Source organism: Primulina tabacum, chromosome 15 (assembly GCF_025594145.1).
Source record: "Primulina tabacum isolate GXHZ01 chromosome 15, ASM2559414v2, whole genome shotgun sequence".
Classification (NCBI taxonomy): Eukaryota; Viridiplantae; Streptophyta; class Magnoliopsida; order Lamiales; family Gesneriaceae; genus Primulina; species Primulina tabacum.
The window spans coordinates 3380811-3393013 of NC_134564.1; the positions used below are offsets into that span (position 1 = coordinate 3380811).

The following is a 12203-nucleotide window of genomic DNA, read 5'->3' on the forward strand; positions in this document are numbered from 1 at the left end:
TTAGTTGACATCCTATATTTGTGAATATTAGCGTACAATTAATATTTAGTGAATATTTGAAAATTTATCACTGTTATACTACTTAAATTTACAGTCACAATTTCTCAATTTCTCAATTCATGAATTCAAGTGACCCAATTTTTTTAAAGAAATATTTATATATATTATCATCCCAACAGCTATTCAGCCACGAGCAGCACAACTATTCAGGCAACAAACTTTTGATATCATGCAAATAAAAAACGAAAAAGACAAGTAGTAAGTAGATCGATCAGATTTCACATTACATTAGCGTTCAAATTACAATTAACATTTGGTGAATATTACTTTAAGTTTACAATAATAGTCACCAACTAAATGATTGTTTGACAGATGAATAAGTTTAACATGTATCAAACCATTGTTCGGTGTGGTATTTATGTTTGACAGAACTGCATCTCAACTTCTATTTCAATAGAATCTATAAACAATTTCAGTTGAAATCTATGCTATTGTTAAATTATACATCTTTTACGACGAATTTACGACGAATTTGTCTCACACACTGTGTTTATGATATGTGACAAACGTCTCCCAAGATAAAATGATTTTTTCTTCTTATCAGATGCGGCCCTGGGGTGGTCAATATGGAGCCACCGCACAGGGCCCCAGCTGGATAGGGCCCTGGATAGGGCCCCAATTAAAATAGGGTTAGGGATACATGAGGTTGGATATTTGGGCTTTGGATTTTTTTTTTCAAATTTTCTAAAATTTAATAATGGATAGTGGGCTTATCAATGTAACACTTCAAATTTCCATGTTGACCCTTACATTTAAAAAACCTTTACATTTCAAATAGTTTTTCTTTTTCTTTTTGCACCGGACCCTTCAAAGTTTAAGACCGGTCCTGCTTCTTATGATAATGACATTTCAAATCACAAGAATAACGAATTTTAGGTTGCTTTAATTTTGAACTCTCTAAATGAGAACAAAATCAGAACAAATGCACCAATATGCACCTCTAATATGTTTGATTGAGATCTCCCAAACCTGAACCGAAAACTACAACCCCCGAATTTTCGGTATCGGAAAATAACTTGGTTCCTTGGTCGTTGCAGCACTTTGGTAGTGAACCTGAAATCTTGTTTGAAGCATCGTAATTAAACAATTATAAATAGATTTTCATGGTACCATGTCATAAAAGTCATTTAGAAAATTAAATTTAGTTAAAATGCTATTATATTTTTTTGTACCATTGAATTAATTTTTTCAGATGACATCGCACGAGGGTCATATCAAGATCGAATGTATATCTACGAATACTTCATTTTCACATTGAACCGAATTCTTCTAAGCGCAAAACATGATAGATTTTTTTCCAAATCCGACCTAGTACTGATGTTGTTGCGTTATCGGTTTTCTTGTGTCCAAATAGCAGGAAAAATTTAAAATTTTTATTTTGATATTCAAATTTTTTTTTGAATGATTTAAATAAAAAAACATTCATAGGATGTTAGAAGTTATATATATAGTGAATTAATTCACTCGGCTCCAACTATTCCGATATTGACGGATATAGCTCTTGTTGAATTTCTCTACGAACTTTCTTCAAGAACCTTTTTTTAATCATCCTATCAAGTCCACGATTGGAATGATTGTTACTCTTCTAAATTGCATTAGAAAATTTAGAAGAGTTTTTGTTGGAGATCAAAATTCGAGAGACGGCTCAACCCTTAATTTTCTTTCAAGGTGGCCGAAATTTTGAGAAAAAATTGTAAGAGGATTTTTCGAAAATTTGAGATGGAAATGGAGGATAGAGTTAATCACCTCATTTACTTAATTGTGTATGTTTGACCTAATTTTCATAAAATTAGATTTATGTTTCATTATTAACATTAATGTGCTTGATTAATTGATTGGACTAGTTCAAATAGTTTAATTAATTAATCAAAGTCCATTAAAAACTTTAATTATTTAATATGATGGACTTGTACTGCTACAAGTCCATCAAACATACATCTCATTATATATTTAATTTAATATTTAAGAACTCAACTTTTGAGTTTAATAAATTAAATTCTCAAATTGTATAAATTCAACTCCTTGAATTTATTATTTTCAAATTTTAAATATCATGAATTCAACTTCTTGAATTTATTATATCATAAGTTCAACTCCTTGAATTTATTTTCTCAAAATTTAATTATCATAAATTTAACTTCTTGAATTTACTATATCATTATTTTATATAAATTCAACTAATTGAATTTATTCTCTCAACGGGAACAAATGATACAATGTTTGTGTGACTCTCAATGGTTCAGGAATACAGCTAGCCTTGGGTTCACAACTCTTTGTGATTCAAACAATTTTCTTTATTCGGGCTTACCCTAATTTACCCACATTCCATCTACCAACATTTGATCATGAGAATGTCATAAACTTTTTTCTGATTAAACTCATCGAATCATGGTAAGAGCGTCTAGTAGCATCGTCCCGTGATTCCCTAGGTATCATTGATAGTGTCTGCAAGAACCAATCGGTTATGATTAGCGTACAGTACGGTCCCTTCATCTCATATATCCCGATCGAATCTGTAACCATTGGTTCATCGAATGTTGCATATTAGATTCGATAGCTATGTGATACAATCATGAAATATTCATAGTGTTATTGCATGCACAACTAGAGAACTCTTTCCTTAATGTACATCCCACACTCTGGCCAAATAATTTATGCACTATATTTCGTTAGATCACATAGGATATCCACACCCATAGATGAGCGGTGAATTCCCGACTACAATGCACTGGCTCCTACATATGTTGCAATTGCACACAACCTCACCATCTTGTGACCCTCGCGGATTCAGTAAACGAGTCAAATCACAATCCTAGTATATAGAACATCAGTGTTGTCTCGGGTTGTAAAGACTAATCATGTACAATCACAACCACAGACTTTTCCTCTCGATGAATGATAACCACTTGGAAAGTCCGATGGAGGGTTGCTTCGGTACAATCATCGTATGTAAGACCATGTAATTAATTATCCGATAATTTGGTAATTAGAATAATTATTGAGTTGTAAATTAAAATAATTATTTATGTCAAATAATTTTAGAAAGTGTGTTAAAAATATGTATTTTAGAATATTAGAGAATTTAACGATATAAAATATGTATAGATTTTAAATAAAATACGAGAGCAAAATAAATACAAACAATGATAAATGGGCTTCAGTTATTATTTTTGGTGGCCAATTATTATATTTATACATACAACACACACACACCCATTTATAGAAAGATGAAGGAAAATGGGGAAAGAAGAAATAAGGAAGCCAACAGAATTCTCGTCACTTGTGTAGCGGCTGCGATGGAATCGCCATATCTCCTCCGTCCCAAGTTGAAACTCAAAACTTCTTGAAAGGTTATTTTTCTAACATCCTTAGCTTCGATTCAAGCCATAATCACAAATTTTGAGCCAGGAAGCGAGCAGATCGAAGCTCCATTTCATATGCCATGTTTCAGTGCGGTAGTTTTTGGTGAGTTTTCAGTTTTTGTGCTTCGGAATTTCGAGTTTTTGTGTATTGTGCGTTAAGAATCTCGACGTTGATGTTTGTTAGCTTTCTAGAGCCGCTGTAATCATCGAATTTCAATAAGAAACGGATTTGATATGATTTTTCTACCAAAATGTGTCAAAACCGAATTCTGGAATTGAGCTGTGTACAATACCTACTGTAATTCGGGATTATGACCTTTGTGCAGTTGGATTCTGGATTTTTCGTTAAAATGAAAGTTGTAGAGCTATGTCTTGTCTTCGAAATGAGACTTGAATCGCTAAATTCCAGTAAGAATTGTATAAGTTATGCTTGTTTTTCTGGAACTGCTCATTGGCTGGAATTTTACCCGATAGCATATTTGATATCTCGGGTTCAATGTAATGTTGGGTTCAAATGATTGGGAATTTGAATATTGTTTCAACTGGAAAAATTTAGATAATTGAGTTTTCTTTCATTTCCAATCGGCGGATATTGATTTGAGTTAATATTGAGCGAGATACGGATTTTATGCTTTTGTGTGCCAAATCGGACATTGGTATGAAATGCAGTTTTCATGATCGGCTTATCGTTGTTTTTTTAGGCCGAGAGTCTTGAAGTAAAGTCGATATTGGATTGCTAAGTTGTTATAGATATGTTACAGCTCGGTAACATACGGGGGTAAAACATAAATTATGTTTTAATTGTCATTCTGTGTGCACTGATCATGTCTATGATTTGTTGACTGTTGTAAATTGTTAAATGTTTTCGTTGTGATATATGTTTATTATTGTGACATATTATTGGCATTTAGCATAAGACATACTGTTATGACATTCATGTTGAGCCCTATCGTTCTTGTTAGCCATTGTTGATATCCGTTGTTATCTGGCACTGTTGTTTATCTCGAGATCAGAGTGTGGCTGATAGGCCTATACACATGAGACCGTAGATGTGATTGAACAACCCCGTGGGTTAGTGTAGCTTTTGAGGTGAGCGTTGGGGTTGAGTCATCTAGTTCGTTATATTGTGCCATCCTTTATATCATATCAGCTGTATGAAGTCCAAGTCAGGGGTGCTATTCAGCAAAGCTTGGCATACCTCGCATACTTGGCATGGCGGTTTAGCTGCATGCCGATGTAGCTCCCCTGTGTTGTTGCTCGAGCATTATTCCAGTTGTTATCGTACTGTTTATTGGCTCATGTTATCCAATTATTCGTTGAGCCTTTCATGCATTGCATATTACATTTTATCATATGAATATGCATGATTTATGTTTATTATTGTTATTGTTGAACTGTTTCATATCAGAATCCTAACCTCAGTTGTTTACTGGGGGTTGTTGTGGTTGCTTTTGGACATCATGGTAGATCTCCCGAGTCGTTTTGCAGCATCAGGCCGAGGTTCTGCCAGTGGAGCTCGGGATTGAGGTTGGATTGCTTGGTTCTGTTCAGTGTGAGTCTCCCAGTTAGTCTATATGTATGTCTTGAAGTTTATTTCAGCTTTGTGTTGTAGTTTATTTGCCGGGGAAATGCCTCGTGTATTTGTAATGATATTTGGTTGTTTTTGTTATGTTCTGAGTCGACTCTGTGATTTTTATGATCTGATAAGTACTTGGTAAGTTTTAATTTCTGATTAGTCCTGACCAGTGCGACTATAAAGTTGTTTGACTTTGGTTTTTGTTTTAATGAGTCTAGTTAGAGTATATTTTGATATAAACTGCTGCTTGAGTTTTCGGGATGTCATACTCACAGGGGAGGTCATGCCGAAATTTTTTTAGACCCTGAGATCTATTTTAAAGTATTTTAAACACTTTTTTCACTGCTGCTTTAAATCAAATAATTATTGTTTGATAATTAAACCTCACATCGTATGATTACTCATCTGAACTATCGGACATCTCTATGCCCTTACCATGAATTTACAAATAAGTTTCAAGATCGAATTACGATTCATTTGTATTAAAATATAATCAAAGAACTCCCCCATGCTTTTCGGCTCTGCTAAATTTTAAACTTTCATTTGTGCGTTGATCTACCAACACTAGGGCAAAAGCCCCAAGTTTAGGATGGAAATATCCTACGACGTCAGTAAGGTCGTCCTCGGTGATCTACAGACATGGATATTGAGTTGTTGAAGAGCTTGACGCGAGATTTAGAGTAGAAGAGGAAATATGTTGGGAAACGAGTGCCCAGCTCATTGCAACCAAAATTTATTAGGTTATATGATAGGCGAGTACCAAAAAACACAAGGGTCTCGGGACAGGGAGAAGAGGAGGAGCGAGTGCCCAACACATTGCACACAAAATTTATTGGGTAACTGATGGTCACTAGTCAGGTACCAAAAAACATTACGACAGGTAGAAAAGAAGAAAGCAGTGCCCAACTCATCGCACCCAAAAACAACATGACAGGTAGAAGAGAAGAAATGAGTGCCCGACTCATTGCACCCAAAATTCATCAGGTATCTGATAGTCGCTAGTCAGGTACCAAAAAACATCATGACAGGTAGAAGAGAAGAAACCAGTGCCCCATTCATCGCAGAAAAGAGAGTCCAACTCATCGCACCCAAAGTTTACCAGATATTTGATAGTTGGGTGTACCCAAAACACATCATAACATGTAGAAAACTTACCTACCCGGACATATGGGGTATCCAACTTGAACCATCCGAAGCCACAAAACCATATTCGAGTGGATCCCCAGCTGAAGCCAAGATTCCACCTCAGATTATTTCAATCAATCTCAAGCTAATGAAAGACACTGGGACAAAAATCTCAATACATTTTGAAATTTGCTGAAATTCCCCATAAAAATTAATAACTTCTCCTGTCTATTACAAAATCTCATGAGATTTTAACTCTATCAATTTTTTACCTAACATTTCAGCTATATAACGAATGGAGTTTAAGCTAGTTTATTTGTTTCCAGGAGAATTTTACAAAATTTAGGTGTTCGTTATTTATCTCGAAATTCAAAAGTAAAACAGGAGTTATAACACGTTTACATCCCCTACTTCCAAGCATCAAAGATGCGGTAGTGATGGTGAAAAACACAAGCCTACCCCAATCCAAAAATAAGTACTCAAGTAACAGCCCAAAATCTTCATGTCATATGAAAATATGTCCCAGCACCGTGACACATGCATAGAATAAGATCCGAGGTATTTCTAATCAACTAGTCAATGGCATCTATCATTCTGATCATCATCTCAAATAAAGGAGAAAGCAAACATGGGAGATCTTGCTCATGAACAAATTGAACAATAGAAACCATCTTTGATAAACTCTCAATGATTAATAAATTAAAAGAATGTACAAAAATTTGGTAAGCCAGTATAAAGGTACACAAGGAAAAAATTGAATCAAGAAAGTGGGAAAAACATTCTCCATACTGTGAAAGACTATGCCAGATTTACGGAATCAGATCCAAAGGGGTAAGAGAACCAGGGATTAAGATGGGTGAGCTAATAAAATTTCAAGTTTAAAATTTGAAAATATTTTAGGCACATGAGAAGAAAAGCATTTCATTTTCTCACGTGTTCTCGAGATAGGAGAAATCGCCTAGGAGTTTAAAATTACCCTATCCATATACTATCTTCTAAAAGTTTGCAAATATTAGAAAGGGCTATTTCACAACTGAAAAGAAGTTCTGAGCATTGCTTCACATCTCAAGTAATAAGATTGTACTTCAAACCAACCCCCCATAGATTGGGGGAGTCTAGTGACAATGTTAAATATCCACCAGAAGCATAAACGCAGATGATTAAAGAGCAAAACAGGTTGAGATGGCAATTGGATTCGATACTATGGTCTATGAGGGAATATTATGCAAAACAATACTACAACACTACACCAACGTTTGCACATCTTTGGCTACGTCGAATCCTTTAATCTCAAGGTAATCAATACCAGTTCCACAATTCGTCATTGTTGAATAATTCAGTTATTGCAGCATCGAATCCCAAAACATACAGGAACACAGTGGCCTATTCACATTAGGCCGAATCCTTTAATCTCAAGGCAATCACACCAGTTCCACAATTCGTCATTGTCGAATAATTTTGTTATCGCAGCATCAAATCACAAAACATACAAAAACACTGTCGAATAATTCGTTATTGCAGCACCAAATCCCAAAACATACAAAAATAAGGCGGCCATCGACGAAACATCAAAACGCACATTTAACATAAACAAGGAAATGAGACAAACATAAGGTGAATTACCCAATATCTTCTTCATTACACATTACGAAAAAACTACGATACAATCCTTTCTCATAAAATAAAACAAACGGTAAAATATCCAAAACATGACAAAAGAAATTTCATCGCAGGAGTAACGTAGGAACATAAGATTAAGAAGTAAAATGCATAAGCACTACCAACATTTCAACGGTAGGATTTCTGGAACCTCGCACGCGCACCGCGTCCACCAAACTTCTTCGGCTCACAGCGCCTGGGATCAGCCACGAGCAAAGTCCTGTCGTACCTCACGAGAATATCCTTGATCTCCTTCTTTGACTGCTCGTCCACGTACTTCTGGTAGAAGGCCACAAGCGCTTTCGCGATGGACTGACGTATTGCGTAAATCTGAGACGTGTGACCGCCTCCTTTAACACGAATGCGCATGTCAACACCGGCAAAGCGCTGGCGTCCGAGTAGCAGGATCGGTTCGAACGCCTTGTAGCGGAGTATTTCTGGCTGGACAAGCTCGATCGGAACACCGTTGATCTTGATCAATCCGCGGCCGCGCTTGCAGTGTGTGACTGCTACGGCTGTTTTCTTACGCCCGAAGCACTGGACGGATTCGGTTGGCGCCGCCATGGTCGAGGCCTCTAGCTGCGGCGGAGGGTAACCTTAATAGGTGGTGAGAGATCGAAGGACTCCAGTAGGGTTTATTGCATTGGATGAAATACTTACTCTTGGGCCTTAGATCGAGGATCAAATATCAAGGCCCATTGATAATATTAAATTGGGCCCCCATTCTCAGCACAGTCCTCATTAACAAACCTCTAGTTTGGTCTTTATAGGATGTTTACATTTGAAATCCTCTAATTCAAATTATGGTACAAAGTATGCTACATATATTAGAATTAAACTAAGAAATTTAATAAAAGAAAGAAGTACAATAATTTAGGTTGCACTTATGTATGAATTTCAAATTCATAAATTTCGATTAAAATTTACAATTGATCAAATCTTAAATTCATATCTTACTAATTTACATAATAGTTATACAATGTAGAATGAATTTCAAATGACATAATTATTTAGGCAAAAACTTGTGTGAGACGGTCTCACATGTCGTATTTTGTGAGACATATATCTTATTTGGGTCATCCATGAAAAAGTATTATTTTTTATGCTATGATTATTACTTTTTATTTTGAATATCGGTAGGTTGACCCGTCTCACAGATAAATATTCGTGAGACCGTCTCACAAGAGACCTACTCTATTATTTATATCTTAATTAATTTATATATTATTTATACAATGTAGAATGAATTTCAAATGACATAATTATTTAGGACAAAAAATTGTGTGAGACGATCTCACATGTCGTATTTTGTGAGACATATATCTTATTTGGGTCATCCATGAAAAAGTATTACTTTTTATGCTATGATTATTACTTTTTATTTTGAATATCGGTAGGGTTGACCCGTCTCACAGATAAAGATTCATGAGACCGTCTCACAAGAGACCTACTCCATTATTTATATCTTAACTAACATGAAATAATATATAAACATACAAGAGGTAGATTTGAAAATTTATTATCTTACGTCTCTAAATAACAAAAATACATTTGAAATTCATTTATTTGAAATCTTTGGTTAAGTAATAAACAGAGATAATAAGACATTTTATTGTCTGAATCTAATCTAATATATAGGAGTATCATAAGATGTTGGAGGTTCCATTTGAAATAAATGACAAGAACAATTTGTTGGGTAACTTTTGTCGAATATTACAATGTAATTATTGGAACTCACGCTCCTTTCGTCCTACTTAAAGGTTTCGGTTAAAAGTGAAAAGTGCATTTAATTCATGTAAAACAGTAAGTATTCACGTTTTATACAAAGTTAAACAATCATCACATGTAAACATACACACGATAAAGGCGGTTGTAACAATTCATCATTGTTAAAAATACATATAAAAAAAAATTGTGAGACAGTTCTCAATTTTTGTCACCCATAAAAAAAATATTACTTATTATTGTAAATATGAACATGTTTAACATGTCTCACGAATAAAAATATGTGAGATCGTCTCACAAAAAACCTAACTAATATATAAAAAAAATGGATCTCCCACACCCTAACTACGTGCTTTTTTTACCACTCTCACGGGATAAATGGGGTGTGGTATTCATACATTCACACACTTCATCATTGATAGAACGAGATCCGACTTGTTTACTTTTATTTATCTAAACTTTTTATTGTAATGTTTTTCTAATCTATAGTTTTTTTTTTGTATATAAGTAATTTATGTCCTTGGATTTTAAAATGTAAGTATTATATTTTATTCATTATCAGTTGGAGCACAATAATCAATATATATGGTTGGCTAAGTAAAAAAAAACATAGTGTGCCTATTCACTTGTTACCAAATTAGCTAATAAAATAAATAACTCTTTAGCAATGCTTTTGTTCTCAAGTTGGACCACAGCTTAGGCGCACACTTTGTTTTAAATTGGTCGTATTTAAAATTAATGATGGTTATATACACACACACACACACACACACACACACACATATAAACTAATATTTAATCAACAAATTTGGTAAATAAATTATTTTTATCTTTTTACAAATTTTTTTGACATACTCGATATGATCATGTTTATTTTTATTCATTTATTTTATTTTTCCGTAATTATATAATATATATTCTATGACAAAAACTTGGGTGAGGCGGTCTCACAAGTCGTATTTTGTGAGACAGATCTCTTATTTGAGTCATCCATGAAAAAGTATTACTTTTTATGCTAAGAGTATTATTTTTTATTGTGAATATCGATAGGATTGACCCGTCTCACAGATAAAGATAAGTATAGCTAAAATAATATATCTTTTTTTTAATAATAAACCCAACATGAATTTTATTTGCAAAAAACATATCGAAAAAGCCCCCCACAGACCCTAGGGTGGGAGAAAACTAATATAATTGCCATGCGCATGCAGTCTAATCCTTTCAACGTATAGAAAACAATTTTGAATCATACATGTATAAATACATGCATAATACAGCTTTCATTGCCATGTTAGCAATGGCTAAAGTACATGGCAGCCATGACGATAGCCTCTCGTGGGACGATGAACAGGAAGTGGTCATTTCCGAATTTAGGCACAAACGATGCACAGAATTGTGAGAAGAAGTCCGTTGAAACTAGCAACAACTCAGATGGGCAGAAGCCGGCGACACATAGTGAGGAAGCACCACCAACTGCAAAGGGGAGGAAGAGAAGTTCCACCTCGAGTAAGGGTGGCACCGGTGGTGGTGATGAGGAGGTTGATCATGAAAATGGCTGCCGAGAATCTGAGCATGAGTTGCATATATGGACGGAAAGAGAGAGAAGAAAGAAGATGAGGAACATGTTTGCTAATCTTCATGCCTTGCTTCCTCAACTTTCTGCCAAGGTATCAAATTTTGTTTTTTCAAATAATTACTCAGTTATAAATTATAATTAAAAAGCCGATAGATGTTTGCTAATCAAAGATATATATGTTACACATATATTTTTTACAGGAGAAAAAAAATGCTTTATTTTGAACTAAATTAGATAAGAAATCAAGTAAATAGTTTTATAAGTATTGCTGGTCTCATGATTTGCATGCATAAAATTGGTGGACTAATTAATGTGGCAAAGAGGGTGATTAATCCAGGCGGATAAATCCACCATTGTTGATGAAGGAATCAACTACATCAGAAAAATGCAGAGAACCCTACAAAATCTTGAGAAGCAGAAGGTTCAAAAGCTTCAACATGGGATAACTAATCCCACAACCTACGATCCCTTCAAAATCAATCGACAAAATCTAGGATTCATCCAATCAAGAGAGGCATTTCTAGCAGATCAGGGGCAGGGCTCAGCAACAAGAAACTCGGCCATCACTCTATCAAACCCTAATATTCGAAGCCCCATGTTGCTTTCAGGCTCTCAGTTCCCAGCCTTTTTCAAGACATGGACCTCGCCAAATGTGGCACTAAGTGTGTGTGGTGAGGATGCACATATCAGCCTGTGCGGGCCGAGGAAGCCCGGCCTGCTGACTGCCATTTGTTTTGTGATGGAGAAGTATGGAATGGAAGTGGTTGCTGCTCTGATTTCGTCTGATGCCAATAGATGCATGTACATGTTTCATGCCCAAGTAAGTTTTCTAACTTGTTCTCTTTTTATGATTTTGGCTCTTCTTTTAATACCTTAATTTTTTGTTATTTTAGTCATTTATTTGTAGTTTCAGTCTATTTTTTCCCGCACAACCACTCACATGGTGTCGAACATGTTAACAATGACCATTGTCTTGTCAGAACTTCCGGGAAAACTAACTAAAATTGCAACAACAAAAAAGACAAAAACAAAAACAATGGATAATTAAAATTGAAATTTCACTATTTAAATTACCAAACTGGCAACAAGACCAACATAAGATCAAAATTGCAATTTCCCT

General features: G+C 34.8%; 2 protein-coding genes across 2 annotated transcripts; one reads left to right on the forward strand and one right to left on the reverse strand.

Moving 5' to 3' along the window:
• Positions 1-7686: 7686 nt before the first annotated feature.
• Positions 7687-8416, reverse strand: LOC142527644 (small ribosomal subunit protein uS9-like). Its single transcript, XM_075632498.1, has one exon. The coding sequence runs from the start codon at positions 8344-8346 to the stop codon at positions 7912-7914; it is 435 nt and encodes a 144-aa protein (XP_075488613.1). The 5' UTR covers positions 8347-8416; the 3' UTR covers positions 7687-7911.
• A 2339-nt stretch (positions 8417-10755) lies between these two features.
• On the forward strand, positions 10756-11980 carry LOC142528062 (transcription factor bHLH95-like). The gene is made up of 2 exons (XM_075633111.1): positions 10756-11174; positions 11421-11980. The coding sequence occupies exons 1-2, from the start codon at positions 10818-10820 to the stop codon at positions 11958-11960; spliced, it is 897 nt and encodes a 298-aa protein (XP_075489226.1). The 5' UTR covers positions 10756-10817; the 3' UTR covers positions 11961-11980.
• Positions 11981-12203: the final 223 nt, after the last annotated feature.

Bases quoted from the DNA above. Each gene is read 5' to 3' on its own strand.
- LOC142528062 (XM_075633111.1), top strand. From the start codon at position 10,818: ATGGCAGCCATGACGATAGCCTCTCGTGGGACGATGAACAGGAAGTGG. The intron at 11,175-11,420 runs GTATCAAATTTT...TGATTAATCCAG, and splicing joins TTCCTCAACTTTCTGCCAAG to GCGGATAAATCCACCATTGT.
- LOC142527644 (XM_075632498.1), bottom strand. From the start codon at position 8,346: ATGGCGGCGCCAACCGAATCCGTCCAGTGCTTCGGGCGTAAGAAAACA.